Raw genomic sequence first — 21654 nt, forward strand, 5'->3', positions numbered from 1 at the left:
AGAGTCAGTAAGATGACCCACCTGAGTAAGGTTACACATGTGCCTAAGTGATTGCAAGACTGGGACATTCACCTGTAATATCTTCAAGGCAGGGACTGTATTTTTGGTGTGTTCATGGTTCCTGGCACAATTTCAGTCAGGGCTTCTTGGTGCTTCTGTAATACAAATAATAATATAACCTGGGCTGTAATGGAACTGTTGTCTAAATAATGAAAGTTAGAAGGGGCTGATGATTCATATAGGGAAAGAGATGATCAGCAGACTGTCACGTGAAAAACCTCTTCTTTGGTCACAGCAGACAAAATGTTGCAAAACTGGCCTTGTAGTGCATCTGGTCCCAAGTTCTGAGCTGTCAGGTGGTGAAGCAAAGCACCAGTCAGAGTGAGATGTTCTCAAATATTACCTTCTCAGACTAGCAGTGTAACTGTGTATCTGTGCAGGGATCATTTATTTATTTGTATTACAGAGCCCAGCTGAGACTAGGGTCCGATTGTGCTTGGTGCTGTACCTGCACATAGTGAGAGATCATCCCTGCCCCAAAGAGTTTATAATCTAAGGCTATGTCTACACTACAAAGATAAATCGACCAGTGTTAGGTCAACTTACAGCTGCTACATTAAGTACTACGGTGGCTGATGTCCACATTACCCTCTTTCTGTCAATGGTACACGTCTTCACAAGGAGTGCTTCCACTGACTGTGGAGGGGCAGGGAGGGGACTGAGAGTCAGGGCTTACAGCTATACTCAGCTGGGAGCAGGGGGCAGGGAAATCCACGTCCAGAGTGCAGTTGGCTGCCATGCTCCCGGTGGCAGCCCGGTTTGGAGCAGAACAGGCAGCACTGCCTGGCTCGGTAGCCAGCTTTCTTGTCAATTTCACAGCTCCAGCCAAGCCGTGAAATTGACAAGAATGACAGCCAACAATCGCTGTAAGGAATGCAATGTCTACGCAGACACTGCGTTGCCCTAACTACGCTGACAGAAGCCCTACTCCTCTCGTTGAGGTGGTTTTATTATGTCGGCATATCAGGGGAGTTACACTGGCGAAGGAGCATTTCAGTGTGTACATCTCTGCTGTTTTGTTGACAAAAGCTGACTTTTGTTGACAAAATTATGTGTAGACAAGGCCTTAGACAGGTTGTGACTCTCCTATGCACATTGGTGAAGTTACTCACAAAAGTAATCTCACTGGTGCCTCATGTACAGTAACTACTGACTATTGCAGGTAAGATCCTGAATAGTCCACGAATCCTAAGTAGACAAGTCAAACAAAGGGCTGGCTAGAGGGAGGGAGGGAGTGGCAAAAAGAGATTAACTGATTTGTCAGTGGTCACACAGGATGCCAGGAACTGAACCCAGTTCTTCAGATGCCCAGGCCACAGCCTGACCCACAAGACACTCATTCCTTGGGGCTGGGGTGTATGTAGGTATATAGCAGTGTTCACCAACCTTTTCGTCTGACAGGTGCCAGACGAAGGACCACTTGCGGTGGTGGAGTGGCATTTTGGCGGCATTCCAGTGGCAACGCCTCTCGATGACGATGCTTGCCATCAACAAGCGGCATCATTGAGAGGCATCCCCGCCAAAATTCGGGAGCGATGCCTCTCGATGACGTCGCTTGTCGACAGCAAGTGGCGTCATCGAGAGGCATCCCCGCCGAAATTTGGGGACGATGCCTCTCAATGACATCACTTGTTGGCGACAAGCGTCATCATCGAGAGGCTTCCCTGCCGAAATGCCACTGAAATTTGATGGCATTTCGGTGGGTGCTCTCCCGGGGTCCAGGACGCGGGCGCATTAAGATGGCACCTGCGGGCACCGCGTTGGGGACCACTGGTATATAGAATACACATGTAATTTTCCCTTTATTTCACTATTCCTTGTCCAGATTCAAAACTGCAGAACTTACATAATTTAATGGGCTTTGGTGTGATATTTCTGACAATGGCTCAAATGTATGTTCTGCAGTAGCATTTCAATAGCAGCAGGAAGCAGAGCCAGTTACTAACCTACAGAAAACAATCTATTGTGCCTCTACCAGAGGGGATCTAGACTTTCACAAGTAAGTGTGGAGCTGCATGCAAAAAGTCCTACGAACACCAGCCAGCTCTCCAGTATGGTGACAAACAGAGCTTAAAAGAAGATGGGAGTGGAAACCCACTCCATCTAATTGCTGTTAGTTTTCTGGGGAGGTGGCAAAGCTCTCCCTGGAAGAGGTTCACTCTCCTTAGAGAGTCCCTAGCTGACAATTTGATCAAAACAGATGTGGGCAGCAACAAACATCTATTTCTATAACTAGAAACAAATTTGGTAATTGCCTCTTTCAACAGGACTTGCTCAAGCAGGAAATGAAATTCCTAAATGGCAGTTAGTAAAGTATTTATAGCAAGTTCTTAAATGAGACATACTCTTTTGTCATGAGTTTCTGATGGCTGGGGAAAAAAACCTATCCAGCAGCAAACCACATATTGATCCAGAGTGTTTCCAGTGTACATGGGGCTATTCGGTCTTGTTTTAATAGAAGTTTAAAGCACTCCTGGCTAACCAAAGCATCTTTTGTCTTTCAGAGCATATATACAGGGCTTGATTCTGATATTTATACCACCGTAAAGCCATTGATTTCTGTGGAGTTGCTCTTGATTGATGCCAGTGTGATTGGAAATTGAGGTCCACAGTCTCTCTTACTTTCCTCTGTACAAGGCCTCATGCAGAACTGGAAGTCTGGGGGTTATTGTTGTGTTTTGGTCGAGGATAGAGTTGGGGTCTGACTTTTCTCTCTTTCAGCAGGAGAGGTGGGTGGTGCTGAGAGATCATGCCATAAAGTTTCAGCTGTTAATTATTGCTGTTGCTAAGGAGAATGAAAGGGGGACTTCAGAGAGTGATTGGGGGGCTTTGTTTCTGGTATTTGAGCAGTCATCTAGCTGTGGTAGCTTTGTAGAGTTGACAAGGGATGGTGAAGTAGCTGTTTTTGCTTACTCTTTGGTCAGTGATGGCTAGAGGAGGGGTTTTTAAGTTTTTATAAAGTGTAGTCGGTCTGTAAGTATAAAATCAGATTCTGAATTTAAAAAGTAAAGTGACCATCCGTGCTCTTGGAAATAGTTTCCAAAGTGGTATACAAACTGTGGACTGTCCCTAAACTCCAGTGGGCTTTGGAACTGTCTCTCTATGCATAAAATATGTTGGTTCAAAAGACTTTGTGGGGGAAACTGGGCAAAAAAGGGAGTTAATCTTTAAAAGTGTCTCACTGTCCTAAGGGATAGCCAGTGTGTTCATAAACTCTCTCCAAAACTCCTATAACACTGGTTAGTCCCTTCCCTGTCCCTCATTCCTTCCTGCCACCCCCAAATGTAACCTCTTCCAACACGGTGCTGGACTCACTTATTGCCAACTTGCTGTTCTGTTTTTTGTTTTCGTTTTTTTAACAATTACTTTAAAACAAAAAGGTGACCCAACTGAAAAATCTGCTGATTTTTAACATTAATGAGCATAAAGCTTCAAGTAAGTGCTAAGGATTGTCAGATAGATCCTTCTCTTCCATTCCTGGGAGTTTTGGCTTTGAACTTGATGGACTCTTATTCCTTAAGGCTGTGTCTGTGCTAGCTGAGGTAAACTCCCATCCTAGCACTATAACTAGCAGAAGTGTGACACACTTGTGTTTTAGGGCAATCGTCAGAGCAGGTCTAGATGATGCTGTGGCAAAAATGTCCAAGCCTCATCTATGCTGATGCCACTGTTGCTGTCACTGGCAATCATGAAATGAGGGTGATTTTGTCCCAGAAGGTTAGGTCCTAAGAACTCATGGCCATAGTTAGTCTGTGACTCAGATAACTGATGACGCTTGATTATCCAGTCTGATGAATGAAAAACTAAGCTGTATTAAAGTGCAGTTATGGTCTGAGAATTGACATGGAGGGTGACATCTTGGTGTTTCATCTTTCTTGAGCAATGATTTCTCTTGCAAGCTAGCTCCCTTTCTGAATCACGGTGTAATTTGTTACTCCTTACCCCCACTGCTACAGTTCTCAAGCTGGGATCAGTATGTATATCGTGCGGTGGTATTTCTGCTTTGTACAACACAATTGACCATGTTGACTTGGGAAATATAATTTAGCTATTAGGTGTGCTGAGGATGCATGAAGCAGAACTGAATCAAGCTCACTCTTCCATAGTTATGTACCTAGTTCTACGGTGCTGGTTATTATGGGCCTGATTTCAGGCTCATTTATGTCCATGTTTTTCGCCTGTATAACTCCGCTGACTTTGAGATAGTAACTCCTGCAATGTATGTGAGATCAGGATGGGATCCTATATTCTTTTTCTTCAGTATTTTCTATCATGCATTGTTGACAGATGTACTTGTTGATCTGATGGGTCTTTTCATTTCTGGTTTAAACTGAGCTGATGTTATTTGGAAAGTAAACAGACAAATATGTGCAGTAACAACCAGATGCCTTGTTTGGTCCATATTTTCTCACAATGACCATCCTCCTGATGTGGAAGTGATAAACTAGTGAAATCCACCTTCTTAGTGTTTGCCCTTCCTTCTCATCTTCTCCAGCTTTGGTCCTCGTATGTGTTATTTGGGATCTGGTGGGCGCAGTAGCTATAAATCAGGAGCTGGATTCTCTGCTGCGCCACCTTTGGGCAGCTGCTGAGTTCTGGCTCTTGTAAGGGCTGAAACAGCTCCCAACATAAGTTAGAGATGCTCCAAGGACAGTAGGCTTCTTACATTGGGAGAGCACAAGGCTGTTCATGTCAGCTCAATGCTGCCCCTCTGACCAGCGGAATTCTCCCCTCTCCTTGTGTTCCTATGTGAGTGGAGGAGTGGGAATTGGCCCCTACATTCTCCTTTGGATAATCAAGGCATCGCAGGTAGCCCAAAAGGCATGCGTTACACACCAGTTCAAAGCTGTATTCAGAGCTTTGGAACAGAGCCCGGAGCTGGAGCACGGAGCATTGGAGCTGCAGCTTTTTGCCTGGAGCTGGAGCGGAGCCGGAGCACAGCTCCAAAGCCATGATGCGTAAGGAATGGTGTCCCTAGTCTCTGTTTGTCAGAGGATTGAGATGGATGGCAGGAGAGAGATCACTTGATCATTAGATGTTAGGTTCACTCCCTCTGGGGCACCTGGCATTGGCCACTGTCGGTAGAGAGGATACTGGGCTAGATGGACCTTTGGTCTGACCCAGTACGGCTGTTCTTATGTTATCTCCCAGGAGCTCTAGCCATTCCATGATTTAGGCACTGCCTCTCAAAAGCCAATAGAGCATTGTCTGATATTAGCGACAAGACTTTGGCCAGTGTAGACCTTACTGTTCGCTCACAGTGTGAGTATCTGGCTTTAGAGCATGAGGTACAGGGAGGGAATGCTTTGTTTTGTTTGTTTGTTTTTTACTGAAGTGATTAAGTCTCTATTTGGGCAGATCCTGATTTTCGGGGCATGCCAAGTACTGGGAGGCTGTAAACTCTTCATGACAAGAACTGTTTATCTTTGTACAACACCTTGCAAAACAGGGCTGTGGTCCAGACTGGGGTCTCTGGGCATTACTGCAGTACAAATAATAGGCATGCTTTGGAACTTGATAATAGAGGAAGGAAGTTGTCTGACTGTATCTGGCCATGCTCGTCAACATCTGACAGATATGACGGGGTATCTTCTTCTCCTTCTCCCATTCTCCTTTTCAAGAACCAGCACTTAATTTTCATGGCTTCCGAGCACCCATATCTCCTGCTGACTCCCACTTGAGGTTTGGGTGCTGAGCCCTGCTGAAGATCAGGTCCATAAGGTCTGGTGAAAGGCAGCATCTCTGCTTGCCTGGCAGCAATAGATTGTGGGCCTGAGACTGCAATGCCTAACCTTAATTGGCCTGTTCTTTGGGAAGCTGCACATGCAGCAGGTCTCCCTTCAAGTGCAGGTGATGAGTGGGGTCCTCCGGGCAGCTGGCCCAAAGGGAGGCTGTGGTACAGAAAGTTACAATATTATTCAGGGTTACCCACAGGATTCAGGGGGCCTCGGGCAAAGCGGGGGAGCTGTGGCACCTGTACTCACCCGGCGGCTGTTCGGGTCATCGGCGACATTTTGGCAGCGGGACGCCCTTCAGTTGCTCCGTGTCTTCAGCAGCACTGAAGGGCCCCCCGCTGCTGAAATACCACCAAAGACCCGGAGCGACTGAAGGGCGCCCCGCCATCGAAATGCTACCAAAGACCTGGACCGCCGCTGGGCCAGGGCTCGCAGGGCCTGGGGCAAATTGCCTCACTTGCCCCCGCCTCTGGGCGGCCCTGATACTATTAAAGCAATCCAAAGTCTTGAATAGTGAAAAGAATTTTCCTACCGAAACTGGGTACACAGGGCTCCTGCTCTTCCCTCGTTTCCAAGAGCTCCTTTTTGTTTTCTCCCGCAGGTCCTGTGGGGCATCTTGTTCTAAAGTCCTACAAGTCACCACGCAGGCTTGAGTTGACTCTCCTGTAATTGATGGCAGTCCAGTGTTCTGTATGTCCAGCATCCTACTGTGTCTCCCTCCCTTCCCCCATCAAGCCTGTCAGGTACAGAATTATGGAAGCTAGAAAGGGGGGAGGGGTGCATGGAGACCTATTGGCCCAAAATCCCAAATAGGGGTGCAGAACACAATGGTGAACACCGCCTGATTTAGGCAACTTCTCTCTCTCTCTCTCCTTCCCGCTACTTGTCTTATATCGTTAACACCTGAACCTGTCTTAAAGTTAAAATCTTGCGCTGTCTCTGTATTTTCTTTACAGCTGGTTCTACAAAATGGCACTGCCATCAGGGACTGCAAGGAATCTGCTCAAGCAAAAGACGCCCAGGGTGAGAGGGGGAGGGGAGAACGTGAAAGAATTAGAAAATCAGGATGAAAATAGAAACTAAGGTTGTGCACATAACTGTTACATTTTGCTTTGAGAGTCACATTGTTAGGGCAGCCGTTTGGCTGTTGGAGGTGTTAATGGAAAATCAGAAAACAGCACATGATCAAAAGTACTCATCATGGATTTCTGAACCTCTTTTTATTAATTCCTCCAGATACTTCTCTCTTGCTTGGAGGGAGGGGGAGAGAGAGAGAGAGAGAGAGAGAGAGAGAGAGAGAGTGTGCGCGTTAAAAGACCATTTGGGACAGTGGGACCTTTTTAAACCCATATAAGTTGATGTTTAGTTGCCAGAGATTGTAGAGGAAGTTGAAGCGTGTGGCCAAATGTATCACAATGCCACCGCTTTTAGAAAATAATGGTAGACTGCAGCTTTATTATAGTCAGCAATTCACTTCAGATTGTATAAACTTCAGAACACACTCCTCAACCTCATTGTTTCACTCAAAGCAATTTTAGATGTAGGAGAGGACAGTGTATTTTGGTTGAATTGAAAAGACATTACCCAATCAGAATGTTATTGTTTTAAGTGAATTCTCCTCCTGATGTGAGATGACATTTCACACCAACTTGTCTAAACTCTGCTAGAAGTCCTTCCCTATTCTGTCTCTTCACTGGCCTGAGTCAAATTCATAAAGTGAGACTTCACAAATAGCTGCAAATGCTTTATGGAGGAGTAACAAAGGAACCCTAGAGTCTGTTCCCAACTCTGCTACTGTCTCCTTATGTGACCTTGGGCAAGTCCCTTAACCTCTCTGTGCCTCATTTCCCAGTTCTGCAAAAAAGGGTCTGCAAAGTTAGATCGGTATTTAAAGTTCAACAAGACCCTCATATGCAATGCACTATGTAAGGGCAAAAAGTTCAGTGCACAGAAGTAAGACTTCTCCATTCAGCATTTCTGCATTATGCTTGCATCTTTGAGCAGGATTCCATTTTCTTGAGCCACTGGGTGAGATTTTAAGGGCTCCAAAGGCTGCTCACCTCAGTCACAGGGAGTCATCCCAGTGTGGCTGACAGCGGTGTCTCCCATGACAGGTTACACTCTAGCTGCTAACCTAACTTAGAGTCAGTTAAGTCTCTAAAGGATTGTTCGCTCCTCTCTCCCCTCCCACTATCAACAGTGTCTGTTTCATGAATTCACATAACCCTTTTTATACATCTTAGACCAGTGGTGGGCAACCTGCGGCCCGTGGACCGCATTAGGCCCATCAGGGTAATCCACTGGCCTGCCAGGCCGTGAGACAGTTTGTTTACATTGACCGTCCACAGGCACGGCCGCCTGCCCACGTTATCTCCAGCAGTGCTGTGGCTAAGGGAAAAGGATGCTGAAACTGACTAGAATTAAATTCTATCAACACCTTTAAAGATGAACATCCTCAAACTACCCACTGTTAAAAGAAGTCCTCAGTCCCCTATCTTCTGAAAACTGTTCTGATACTCAGGAGGATGTTACTCAAGTTGCACTTCAGTTCATTTTCAAGAAGCAAATTTTAAATCTGTTAATAGCATTTACTGAGCACTGGTAGTCAGGCAATAGGAATCTTTTTTGTACAAAAAATACCGTGTTAAATATCCCAGGGTAGCTAGCTACACAAGTTATTTGAAATATCTTAGACAAATTCAGAATCAAAGGCAAATAAATGTTCAGTGCCGGAAATAGTTCTTTGGCCATTCTGTTAACTTCTTGGGGCCCATTTCTCTGAAAAATTTGTCACGTTTCTTGAGCTTCTTAATTAAAAAAATGATACCCTATTTACACAGGAAACTGGCCTGTTTGAGAGGTGTTGATTTGCAAACAGCCCAGGTCCAGGAACACCTACCAATTTATCCCTCCTGTAACTCTGAGTCAAGTTCCATCTCTGTACACTCTTTCTTTCCCCTTAGTACTCAGCAGGACAATCCCTTATCACTTATGCAGAACACGACCAAAGTCAAGATAAAACCAAATTTTCCCTTAAGCAGAACCAGGCTAGGTGAAAGAAAACCTACTTAGTACTTCTCCTGAGCAGTGCTGATAGTGACATTGGCAGTGCAAGAAGGCGGCTGTGATTCTGAGAGAAACGTTGTTTCCAGTGGACTCTAAAACGTGTAATATAATAAAATCTGTGTTCCTTTCTGTTTTCTTCTTTACAGTCCCAGGAATTCTTACTCACTTCCTGTTTCTTTTTTTCCCTACTAATTTAATTAGCCTTGATATATAGAGATTAGCAGGAGATGCTACTGAATGAAAGCTGCAGCTGAGTTTCCATTATAAACCCGTTTTTGGCCCCCTCTCTATAACCTGGTGTTAATAACACTGGGAAATTTTCAAAACTTTCCCTGGTATAGACAGGGCTTTTCTTGTTATACCTTATGCCTGTATTCGCCAGGACTTTCGACCCACTTTGCATATTTCTCAACAGCCGCTTTTTATGTTGGTCGCCTGGAACTGTCTGAGGGTCAGAGAGGCGCAGGAACTTGACTGAGGAGGCAGTGGAAGAAAGACGTTGAAAAGAATTGACTTTGTACAGAAACAATCAAGACTTTTTACTGGTCCAGTTTGTGGCTCCTCTCTCTGTACCTGGAGGGACTCCCTGTATGTGGATCACCCCATTTCCACCTGGACAAGGAGCTCAGTTACCTCTAGGGCTGTCTCTGTCCCCTCCCATGGGGTCAGTCCTGCTTTTCCCTTTTCTGAGTTCTGTGCTAGAGGAAAGTAAGGAGTGGAGAGCCTGGGGGGATTCATACTATTCTAGCCTGACAGACCTTACCTGAGGAAAATAGAATGATGTTCTTCTGCATAGCCCCCTCCTTGGGCGCCCCACAGGCCAGGAGGTTCAACATTTAGGACACCTCCACTGGACCTATGCTACCCTGGGAACATGGAGGTGCTGGGGAAGGTGGTACAGATGCAGAGGGGCCCACCATGGATCCCTGAGGAGCGGGTTTGGGAGTAGGCTGAAACATATTTGACACTCCTTCCAAAGTCTATGGAAAACCTTTCCAATGGTATGATATGGGTTGAGCCTAATGGAGATTTACTTCCCCAAAGCAGCATCTTTGACCCTCCTGCAGTAAATCTGGTGCACAGGTGGATAGGAAATGGATTACACACAGGTACACACCCTGATCTTCTCTTAGTCCTGGCTCAGCACTTATCATGTGTGAACAGTGACTTGCTAAAATAATTCAAAATGCCACTGCTTTGATGCTTCCTTTCACAGAGGTCTCTAGTGTCCAGCCAACTCATAGTGCATGGGCACAGAGGATGTGAGGCATCTGCTATTATTTCGGCATTTGTTAGGGTTCACAGCAAAAGAAGTGCAGACCTGTGGAGTATGTGGGCAAATACTGCCTGAACAATTATTATAAATGGAAAACTGCCCTGTCACCCGTGATCAGATTCAAGAGAGAGAATTAGCCACATGGTTTTAGCAGGAAATAGAATGGAAATTTTTCTTTCTTTCAGTGACAAAACTCATCAAACTGTTACTCCCTTTTTACTTTAATTTGTTAACACAAGGAATTAACGTCTCAGAAGAGTAATCTCGTATCTATATAATCTATATAATCTTTACTGTTGCTCTAATGTGTAAAGTTTGTCTTGAAAATGACTGTGATAAGTCAGAGCAACGGACAGAAGAATCTTCATTCTGACTCACTGCGTGGTCTTGTCCAAGCCCTTTAACCTCCGCTTTCCTTGTCTGTAAAGTGAGGATAATAATACTAATCTGCCTCAGAAGGAAAATAAGGCCTATGTATTAAAGTTTTAAAGCTCCCTGCTGTCCTTGGAAGGATCTATTTGAAATGTTTATGAGAGTGAAAGTATGGCCTTATTTAAGTCAATAGCAAAACTCTCATTGACTGCAGTGAGGTCAGGATTTCACCAAGAGCTTTTGCACACATGTGAGCTTTTTGTATGTACAAAATGAAACACACAGTTGTTTACATAAAAGTGTTCTTGCAAAACTGGAGGCTGACCTGAGCCTGGCTGAAAACTTGGCCCTAAGGGAATATACCATGCTCATAAGGGCTTGCCTGCCTCTGATGCCTCATGATCTCGCTGCTCCTAGAGCAATCATAAAATATAGTTTCAGATGCTCTCTTCAGAGTGTGCTTCATTAAAACCAGTGGTGATGAGTGATCCGCCACTGGTTTTGATGCCAGTCTAGGTAGGTAGCATCCAAAAGTTCAGGTGCACATCCCAAACCTTCTGGGTTGGAAAGTGAGCTGTGAACCTTTAAAAAGTGAGGTTTTCTTACAAGGTGCCTGGTATTTCAGGATTGGATGTGGTGCATGGACCGCCTTTCTTCTGATACTGTGATTGAGTCACCTCTAATCCTGGCAAATACTTAAGAGTGCATGAAATTTTCTGAAGAGAAGTTTACAAAATTCATCAGGAACACACATGTGGGGTATGGTTCAGGATCTAAATTGTGGTCTAGATCAGTTCTCTGTATCATCTGAACTGCCCCAGAAACCGATTTAAACAAAGAATTCAAATTACAGTATCAAGAGTATTTAGATGAAATGATTGTCCAAAGTAAAAGAAAGCATTAGAGGAATCCATTTCACCAAGACTTCCTTTGACTCTGAATTAATATGCTTAACTTTAAGTCTTGCTAAAAATGTTCTTTAGTTTCAGCCCAGTTTACCATAGCATGTATGACCTGTGTATTTTTTACCAATTGGTAAAACAAGAAAATGTAGTTGCATTACCATCTTCAAAATAATTTGGCCTTCTCCACCGTCACCCCTTCTCTTGCATTGTATGTAATACACGTAATGACCATTTGCTCTTGTTCACAAATTTAGACAAAAAGTCAAAATAGCTGTGTGTGAAGCTATAACTCTGTGCACTTCTGTCATCTGGGGTAAACTGAATAGGCTGTGTTTTTCGTTGTCCACAAGCTTTGGGAAGCACTTTGGGCTTCCATGTTTGATTTAATGTAACACTATGATCCATTATGAAACTGTTATTCAAGGACAGACTAGTGATAGAAACTTGAATGCAGCACTTGATAAGTGATTGCACTTGACCCTAAATATCAATTTCCAGAAATTTGTTAATCTCTAACTATATCTATCTATCTATATATATATATAGAAAGAGAGAGAGATCACGCACTGATCCCAAAAGCGGCAGTGTCTGCCTAGACAGAAAATATAGAGAAGCAGGTTGTCACTTAAATGTGGTGTCTGAACCTGTTAGTTTGAAATGTATTCAGGAGTGAAAATTATGCTAAATTAAATTAGAGTGACCTTACTTTGTATTTGGAAGCCAAATTTGTCCATCTCATAAAGCCTGTTGCATTCATAACACCTCCCTGGGGGAAAATTACAGACAGAAATGGAATGAGGTCTCTTCTAATTGAAAAATGACGATGATTAGGAAGGCAAATACAAAAGGAGTGGGGATTTTTTCTTTCTTATTTTTTTCTTAAGACACCTATAGAATTATAAATTATATTCTTTGCAGTCTCCCTTCCCTCTCCCCCCCCCCACACCCCATTTTATTTGCACAGTGGCTGAATTGCTTGGTTTTAATATACTTTAGGGTTTATTAATTAGTTTGACTCTAGCCATTTGGATGAAATTTTACTGTGTGGATCCAGCTTTCCAGGGAGTTTTCAATGGTTTGAAAATGAAGCACATGAATACAAGTTAAAACAGAAGGAGGAGTTGGCATAAACTTTGATCCTTCAAGTAGATCTGGCCCTTTTGAAGCTTGAAATGAGCAAATTGTGTGGAATTATTTTTTATTTATTTTGGGGGGGGGGGATTTTTTTTTCAAAAGGCCAGATTTGGGGGCATGAATGTTCTTCCTATAGGGATACAGCACATCTCAAAACATCTAACTTAGCCACAGGCTCACATGCTGTGCTGCTCACTGCAGGCTAGAGTTTGGGGCCAGAATGAGACTTACAGGCATCTCACTGATGCAATCCCCATAGGTAGCAGTTGTGGTGGGAGCAATAATGTCCAGATACCTGGAGCTGCTGGTGTCTCTATCACCCTGTCATCTAGACGTGCTCTGAGAGTTGCTGATGCATTGTCCGCACGAGAAGCACATTGATGGCAATACGATGGTGAGAAATCTTTATTTATAAAACTTGGGGTATCCCTCATCCCTTTGTATATCTCAGCCAGGTGCTAAATTCAGATTCTGATCTCTAGTCCAGTAAAAATGTAGAGTCCCTCTGATAGTGATCTTTAGGTGCGTAGGAGCCATTTGCTTCCCCATGCAGATGAAGATAAATGATCAAGGACCTGGGCATAGATGTAGGCACTGACTTACTGAGTTGCTAGGGGTGCTTGACCTCCCGCTTCACCCTAGACCCTGCCCCCACTAACTCCCTCCTCCAAGCCCCCGCCCTGCTTCATCCCGCCCTCACCCCGCTTCCTTCTCCCACCTCTTCCTTCCCCTCACGCCCCCCCCCCCCCGCCTCCTGCATGCCGTAGAACAGTTGATCCACAGCAGGTGGGAAGTGCTGGCAAGGAAGGGGAGGCTGAGCATGCACTGTTTTGTTTTTCCTGTGGGTGCTGCAGCCCCGGAGCACCCACGAAGTCGGGACCTATAGGATATGAAGAGAGAATAGCTGAAATGAGAGGAGTGGACCTATGATATTGCAAAAAATATGCTTGTAGGATGCTGAGATTAAATTTCTTAATTGGAGGGGAAATTACTTTTGTAAAGTTCTGATCCTGTTTATAATGTTAATTTTCCCACACAGCACATATTGTTAAACTAAATTATAAATTTAAACAGCCTGACTCATAATCGAACGTAGTGAGTGCTATGTGATACACCGCAGAACCATAAATTTCATCATCTCACCTGCACTCTGCCCACTAATCTACCTCATTTGAGTATTCGCTTCTAATATTCGAAACAGCTGCCTTTAAAAGAAAAGTAAAAAAAACCTTGCCAGAAAGAAATATTTCCTCTTCTCTAATAATCATATCATGTTAAAATAATAGCTTTTGGCACCTTTGTTGTAATCAGCCAATCAAATTAGTGGCAAAGTAGGCAAGGTTTGGTACTGGACCGGGGCTAGAGTATCAGACTTTTAACCTATGTCCCTAACCCTTACACCAACCTTCACCTTCCCCATGGGGAAAACATCCTTTGTTCAACTGCAGACTCTCCAGTCATGATACTTTTGTGTATGGAAAAGCTGTTTTATGCGACTTTTAGAGGACCATAAAATTTGAGGTTGGACTCATGGTAACTGAGGGCTTGTCTACATCACAAAGTTGCAGCGCTGGTGAGGGGGTTACAGCGCTGCAACTTAGGAAGTGTACACATCTGCAGGGCATCACCAGCGCTGCAACTCCCTGTTTGCAGCGCTGGCCGTACTCCCGTTTTGTCTCGGGTGTAGAGGATCCAGCGCTGGTAATCAAGTGTAGACACTTACCAGCGCTTTTCTTGACCTCCGTGGAATAAGCAGGTATCCCAGCATACCTGAGGAAGCCTCTGGTAATCAAGCTGGTCTCCTTCCCCGGTTTGCTCTCGCGTTCCCCGAACCCCAGTGCAAGCAGGTCTCCTTCCCTGCGGTTTGCAGGGGGGTTCGGGGAACGCGAGAGCAAACCGCGGCGAAGCTGGTCTCCTTCCCCGGTTTGCTCTCGCGTTCCCCAAACCCCCCTTGAAGCCGCCCAACAGTGCTGCAGTATGGCCACATCTAACACCACTTGCAGCGCTGGTTGCTGTAAGTGTGGCCACTCTGCAGCGCTGGCCGTATACAGCTGTACTAATACAGCTGTAACAACCAGCGCTGCAAAATTTTAGATGTAGACATACCCTAAGAGTTTTGCAGGTGGGCGGGATATGAAAAACACTCCCAGATGGCTTTAGCTTTACTTATACCAACAAAATTCCTTAAGCAGTTTAGCAAGACCTGGCTAATTGATGTGTCTCACACCCATCGTGTGAGAACTTTTTCTTTAGAACCAGCTAGTCTTGATTTTTTTTTTTTTAAGAATCTTCAGAATCTTTTGGAATAGAACCATGTCCTTTTTTAGGTTTTATGAGCCATTTGGTCACCGATATCTCTTTCTTTCTTTCTTTCTTTCTTTAAAGTGGCCAAAACATATGTCACACTTTATCACCGGCAAAGTTGACTTGCCTCCTTAAAATCCAGCTTTGTGTAAATAATGCAGCAAGCAACACATTCCATCATGTGGGATGGTTGTTTATCCAGCTGATGGTCTCTGTCACAAATATGTAGGAGGGAAAAGAGGGCTCATCACTATAAACATGCAGGGCCGGCTCTAGCATTTTTGCCATCCCAAGCACCAAAAAAAAAAAAGCCGCGATCGTGATCAATGGCTATTCGGCGACAGGTCCTTCACTCCGACAGAGAGTGATGGCCCCGCCGCTGAATTACCGCTGAACGGCCAGACGTGCCTCCCCACTCTTCATTGTCCGCCCCAGGCACCTGCTTGCTGGGCTGGTGCCTGGAGCCAGCCCTGAAAAGGTGTGACATTGTCTATGCCCTTCTGTTTTGTACAGTAGCTGGACATGGAGAGTTTCTAATTAGAACTGATGGAATATGGGAATTTAAAAAGTTACCTGAATTTGAAAGGGATTGTTGCAATATGCTGAAATGGAGTCACTGAGTAACTTGGGCATTTTGAGAAGGGCAGGGTCATTAGAAGTGGAATGTTCTTCAGCAGCGCACTGTCTAGACTTTGTGCCAAGCTTAGTTACAGAAAACGCATAGGACCTTTGCTGGGATAGCTCAGAGAGAGCATAAAGAGTTCAGACCGGAGTGGCAGACCAGAACTGCAGCCTGAGTAGCAGGCAGTCTTTGTATCTGCTACAGTTTTAGTTGCTATCTGTACTTTGAAAGGAGTGTCTGACAAACTCTTGTGAATCCAAGTGCATGTATAATCCCAGGTGCATTCTGAACACCATATTGCTACAGTACCCAGTCATCTTATGTGACCTCCATTTTTCTTCTTGAATAATTAAATGGTGTTCCTCTCCAGATTTCACATGATTGGAAAAGTAGGGGGGCGTGATGAGGATATTTGCTGGAAAGTATATTGTACAGTAGCTGGACATGGTGAGTTTCTAATTGGAACTGATGGAATATGGGAGTTTAGAAAGTTACCTGAGTTTGAAAGGGGTTGTTGCAATATGCTGCCAACTCTTGTAGTCTAGCCACCCCCAAAGGAAAGTGAACTGGGACTCTCTGCCCCCTCCCCCAACGGCATCCATCCAGAGCCTTTGGCTCTGAATAAACATCTCAAAGGAACCTTCTTTTTTTTAAAGGGGGCTTGGTGTTTCCCAGTGGGCCGAGGACCATAATAGCCCCAATAGGAAACAGAATCACTCCTCCCAGTTAAGTCTGGCGTTCTGCAATTCTGGTACTCTCGTCTCTCTAAAGAAATGCAGACTAGCCCAAAAATGCAGGTCTCCTGCTGCCCGGAAGAGGTAGATGGCAGCTGTGGGAACCCCCTCCATCCTGCAGACAGGCAGCCATAAATCTGATTAGTAAAACAAAATAAAAAAAAAATCCCTTGCTCCTATTTGAACCTCCTCCTTGTCAGGCAAGGCTGAGGCCTGTGCAGTGCGTGATAGAACTGCCAAATGCAGTCTGCCCTAACTCCACCCTCAAGGCAGCCTGCCTGTCTGCCAACTGCTTAGAGCTGTCTAGGAAGCAACCAAGCATGCCCAGGGCGATAGCAGTTAACACAAGGACAAGGGGATTGTCTCCCTGTCAGGGTTCCTGTTACCTTTAACCTCTCATGGTTGGAAGGAAACAAAGGGGCTCCGGGTAATGGTTTAAAGCCTCTCATCCTTTTGGTCATGCAGGGAGACTTTCTACAAAGGGCCCTTGAATTTTAATGGCAGATATTTAAATGAGGCAGAGGGCCTGTGTGACTGTTTCCCTTCATGGCATTGTGTGGCTTTTTGACATGTATCTCATTGAGGTAGAAAGTGCAGAGCTGCCTTTTCTCTGGAGTGGATTTAAAGACCTCTGTTTATTACGGGCCCCAAAACAAGCCCCAGCGACAGGCTGCAGCTGTGAATGTGGGTGTCAGGGGACAATATGCGTCCTGTATGTTACCCGTTCGGTGGAGAGCATTACATCTAGAGTCAAGAGACTTTGAAAGGCTCTAGAGGGGAGAGCGAACTCTTCGCTGTTGCTGGGTAAATTTCTCCCCCCATCTCCTTTCCAGCCCTTTTCCTCCCATTAAAAAATGATATCCAAGAGGCTCATACTTGGAAGCTGTAGCTTTGTAAAAGTTTGAGACGGGAATGTTGGGGGTGGGGAGAATCTACCAATATAATACACACATTTTTCTCCAGGGAAGCCTTACCTGAAGTTTTCCCTATGCCACTGCATTAGAAAAAGTAAGGCGATTTATAAGAGTTCTTAATAGATTCCCGCCCCCGCCCCCCCCCCCAAAAAAAAACTATTGGAATTAATCATGTGGGGGTTGGGCCTGGAAGAGATGATTAACTAGGGTGACCAGATGTCCCAATTTTATAGGGACAGTCCTGACATTTGGGGCTATTTTTTATATGGGCTCCTATTGTCCCCCACCCCCATCCCGATTTTTCACACTTGCTATCTGGTCACCCTATGATTAACTGACTTTAAGCATCTTTCTCTCTCTAGAACCACACATCTCAATCCTAGCAGGGTCAGATAGCCCTTCATTCTCCCACAAAGCATGCTGCCTGTGGGAGTGTCAGATTAAACCTTAAAAGAGAGAGGTTCTATGTAGCTGGCATGCTGCGCCCATCACCATGACATATGGGCACCTGGTCTGCTTTACTGTTGAAGATTCCATGGCTTCCTTTTTAAGAGAGTAGAGTTTGTCCCTGGGACCTTAGCTAAAATTCCCTTCCATTACTGTTTGTGCAGGGTCCTGTGAACTGATTGTTCCACTCAGTTGCTTCCTTCCACCACAGAGGTAGCTGCACTTTCAGTAGTGCTATAGATAGCTGGGCTCCAATCCTGAAAAGACAGACATGCTCTCACGCTTAAATTTAAGCGCCCAAGTATTTCCATTGACTTGAAGATATGCCCAAGTCTTTGACGGTTGTGGGCACAATCAGTACTGTTTTGGGGTCCTTTGGGATGAAAGATGCTACGGGAAATGTAATATGAAGACTAGTCTGGTGGCAGATATGGCCGCTGCTGAGCAAAGTTAATTCCAAGGTAACTGGCCAGAATTGCCACTGGACTGTTTTGCTTGACATTTTATTTGCTTTTACTTCACTGCTGCCAGAAGGAAAATGCTCCATAAAAAATATCTGCCTGAGTCAGCACACCCCATCCCATCAGATACAGATGTTACTGTGAGCTGTCCTGTTTAGGCACTCTTACATTTTAATGCAAATTACAGTATCTGTGATAGTGGAGGGCACTGTTTTTGAAAAAGTGGTTTCTGTGGCTTTTCTCGCAGAGGAACAGGTTATATCTAAGTTGTCAGCACTGTTGGCTTTGCTTTTCCTCCCTTCTTTCCCTTGAAATGGCCCCTATCTTTATAAATATCATGGGAGGGGGGTGGCGGGAGGGGGAGGAAACTTTCCTGAGATTCCCTTTGCCAGGATAGCACAGATAGAAAAGCACCGTGCCCTCGCTTCAGGCCAGAGAACAGGTGAGCATCTGTGTGCGGCAGACGGTTAGAGTAACTTCTTGGCCAGCTGTCAGGGAGCTGAGTTGCTCAGGGTGGCTTCCAGGCTCTCCTGGATGCTGAATACATCTTCTCAGAACTAGGTTTGCATGGAAATAGCACAGAACAGTCTGACAGATATTTCCGATATCTAGTTCCAGCCAATGCATGCTACAGTCCAAGTGAGGAACGATTTCCTTTGACGTTAGGAGCTATTCCACACCAGTTGCTGTCTAGACACACTGAAGTTAACTGGTAACCCACTGAAGCTCTTTATGCCAGTTCACACCATTCAAGCCCCCACTGTCAGCTGGCTGTGCTGGGCACAGAACTGAATGTTATCTGGAGATCTGGTATATAGATGTAGTGGGGAGAGGTGCTGTCAGTGTAGATTCAAGGTTTGTCCTCTCATGAAAAGCACCAATTCTGATTCACTATGGGTTTTTTGGCAGATTAACTAAACCTAGAGAGGGGGACTTGTAGTGTGGCTGGGACTGGGAATCAATTCCTAGATGTTGCAGGCTTGCTGTGACCCCTTGAGCAGGTCTCCATTTACAAACCGGGGGTAATACTCACCCAGCTCACACAGCTGTTAAGGCCTAATTTAATACAAGATCCTCAGCTGAATATGGCTATGTAAATGTTAAGTGTACTGCAAAACCGAACTCAGTTTTTAATATTGTTTAATTAAGACCAGAAGTATTTGAGGCATCCCTTCATTAAATAGGATGACGGGGCATTCAGCACAAAAATAAAACTTTGACAGACTGATTAGTGGAGGCATCTAGCAAGCATTTCTGGTAGAGATAGGCCTGAATCCAGCCCCCTGGGAGATTTTGAGAAACTTATCTCTGGACTCTAGCCTTGCAACTCAAGCCGATAAAGCCATCTAGGTATGATATAGAATTTGCAGATCACATTTAAAGACAGTCCCTTGTCTATTATGGATGAGGGCTGTTATTCCTTGGTGCCGGTCATTTCCCTTTTCTATGTTGCTTGACTGGAAGCGTGCAGAGAACTTTTGTGTCTGAGAGCTTGAAACACCCATGGAAACAATTTAGCTATGAAACTCCACTAGCTGTATGGCCGAACTCAGCCTAGGATTTCTTGTGCTGTATTTCATGCTGCTTTCTAAGGTGGCTCAAAATGCATGTCTGTGTCTCTTGCAGCGGAGCTGGAGTTTGTACAGATAATCATAATCGTGGTGGTGATGATGGTGATGGTGGTCGTTATCACATGTCTGCTGAACCACTACAAACTCTCTGCACGATCCTTCATCAACCGGCACAGTCAGGGGAGAAGGAGAGATGATAATCTATCTTCAGTAAGTTACTGCGCCATCTCTGTGTGCAGATTGCTGGCCAGATGGTCAGAAGCTTGTGAAATGTTAAAGGTGGAAGAAGTCCAGTTTGATTGCATTTGCCTATCTAGTAAAGTGCACGTGCTGTTTAGAACCCTACAAACAGGCACTTTCCAAGCAGCTGAATCTTTCAAGTGGTTGGGGTCTTGCAGGATTGTGTGTAGAAACTTCAGGTTAGCATCCTGTGCCTTGAGAACAAAACCACAACATGTGGGAAGTTGGGCACTTTCATGAGGGCAAACACAGGAGTCTTTTTATGCTCTGTAACCTCCAGACATGCAGCTGTGAATGTGTATGCCAATGCCAGCTAACTGGCCTGATGTTATTCAAAGGGAGAACCACAGCATGGCATGCGGGGGGCGGGTATTCTTGTATCCCCCTGAATCTGAAAACACCAGTTATAAAAAATACCTGGATGGGATTCACGTTATTGACTCTCATAATCCCAAAATACAGCGGTCCTTTGGGTGTTTCATTGGCCAGGGAGTCCTAAACTATACTGTTGTTTAGAGATGAGAGTGCAAATATCATACAGAATTTACTAGGGTGTTCTGTAATAGTGGTCCAAAAGCTGCATTATTACCATTAGAAGTGCAGTGTTGTTGCGTTTTTGTTGTCCCATTATTGTAGTGTAGAACACAGAAAACTTGGTCAGTCTAACAAAGTGAATTCTCCCTGAAATAATGCCTGAAAAGTTCATGGTGCAATTTAAGCTTCCTGCCTCTTTCGAACAAAGAGGAAACAAAATTCTTTTAATTGTAGTGTTGAGACGAATTCAATCAAAATCCATTCCAATATCATGAAGATATTAGTCATGTTGCTTAATGCACAACTGGAAGATGTTCAAACACTATGGTGATGAGCACATTATAAAAACCTACATAAAAAAGAAATAGAATCTTTATTTTTCTTGGTGGCTGAGCGTGTGATTTTTTTCCACTACTCTTTGTTTGATCTACCATTTAGTGCAGCAATAACTTGCATTCATATATTTCATTGCATCCTGAAGGATCCCAAAGTTCTTTAACAATAAGAACCTTTCAAACTACTGCTGGTGTAGAAGGCAGTACATAGCAGCCCTGCTCAATGGTTTGGGACAGGAAGTGAGGAAGAATACTTCATCCATTTGAAACTGTTCAGGAGTTTCCATAGGCAGAAAATAAAAATGAATGTCCCAAAATACAAGTCACTTTTTCCCAATTTACAGGTTTCCACTATAAATCAAAAGCACCGACAGATGTTTAGTTTGTCATGTCTGGTGCACCATACCCGTGCATCCCGTGTTTCCTATAACATAGAATCAAATAATGCTATCCCTTTGAAAACAGGAAACTTGACATTCAAAAGAGTGAGTTCTAGTAAGTCCTCCCTATGGCACCTATTGAAGTGCCAAAAGCATGTAGTAACATGGCATCTGGCAACACTGTCCAGTATCCGTTTAATGTCCTGACAAATGCAAACCATCCTCATCCCACAGATGCCCTCTCACTTTCACATGAAATACTCAGAGGTAGCTGAGGCCCCTTGACAAGGGCTTCTTGCCAAAGTGAGAGACACCCTCAACTGTGAAATCATGCAGTTCATTCAGTCAAAGGACCCTTCGTTTAGTCTGATGTGGATGGAATGTGTCTCCAAGGAGTGAGGGAATGAACAAGTTGTTGTTTAAACCAGGCAAGAGGAATGAACTGCAAGGGGTGGTATGTGAACTCTCTTTAACTATGTTGACTTGCAGATGAGGCATATTACAAAAGCATCTGCCCCTATTTGGAGTGAACAAGCCAGGGGATCAGAGCTGAAATTCTAACCT

General features: G+C 44.5%; 1 protein-coding gene across 5 annotated transcripts in view; it reads left to right on the forward strand.

Annotated features, from left to right (window-relative positions):
* PMEPA1 (prostate transmembrane protein, androgen induced 1) overlaps nt 1–21654 on the forward strand; it is a 69674-nt gene that overhangs the window by 37464 nt on the left and 10556 nt on the right. For 4 of the 5 annotated variants that reach the window (XM_030533461.1, XM_030533462.1, XM_030533463.1 and 1 more), the window contains one exon: nt 19657–19811. In XM_030533461.1, coding sequence (XP_030389321.1) covers nt 19657–19811 — 155 coding nt within the window. Of the gene's footprint in view, nt 1–6460; nt 6539–19656; nt 19812–21654 lie in introns of those variants that run through there. The other variant, XM_030533465.1, reaches the window with a different exon arrangement.

The sequence above is a fragment of the Gopherus evgoodei genome, chromosome 14 (assembly GCF_007399415.2).
Source record: "Gopherus evgoodei ecotype Sinaloan lineage chromosome 14, rGopEvg1_v1.p, whole genome shotgun sequence".
NCBI lineage: Eukaryota > Metazoa > Chordata > Testudines > Testudinidae > Gopherus > Gopherus evgoodei.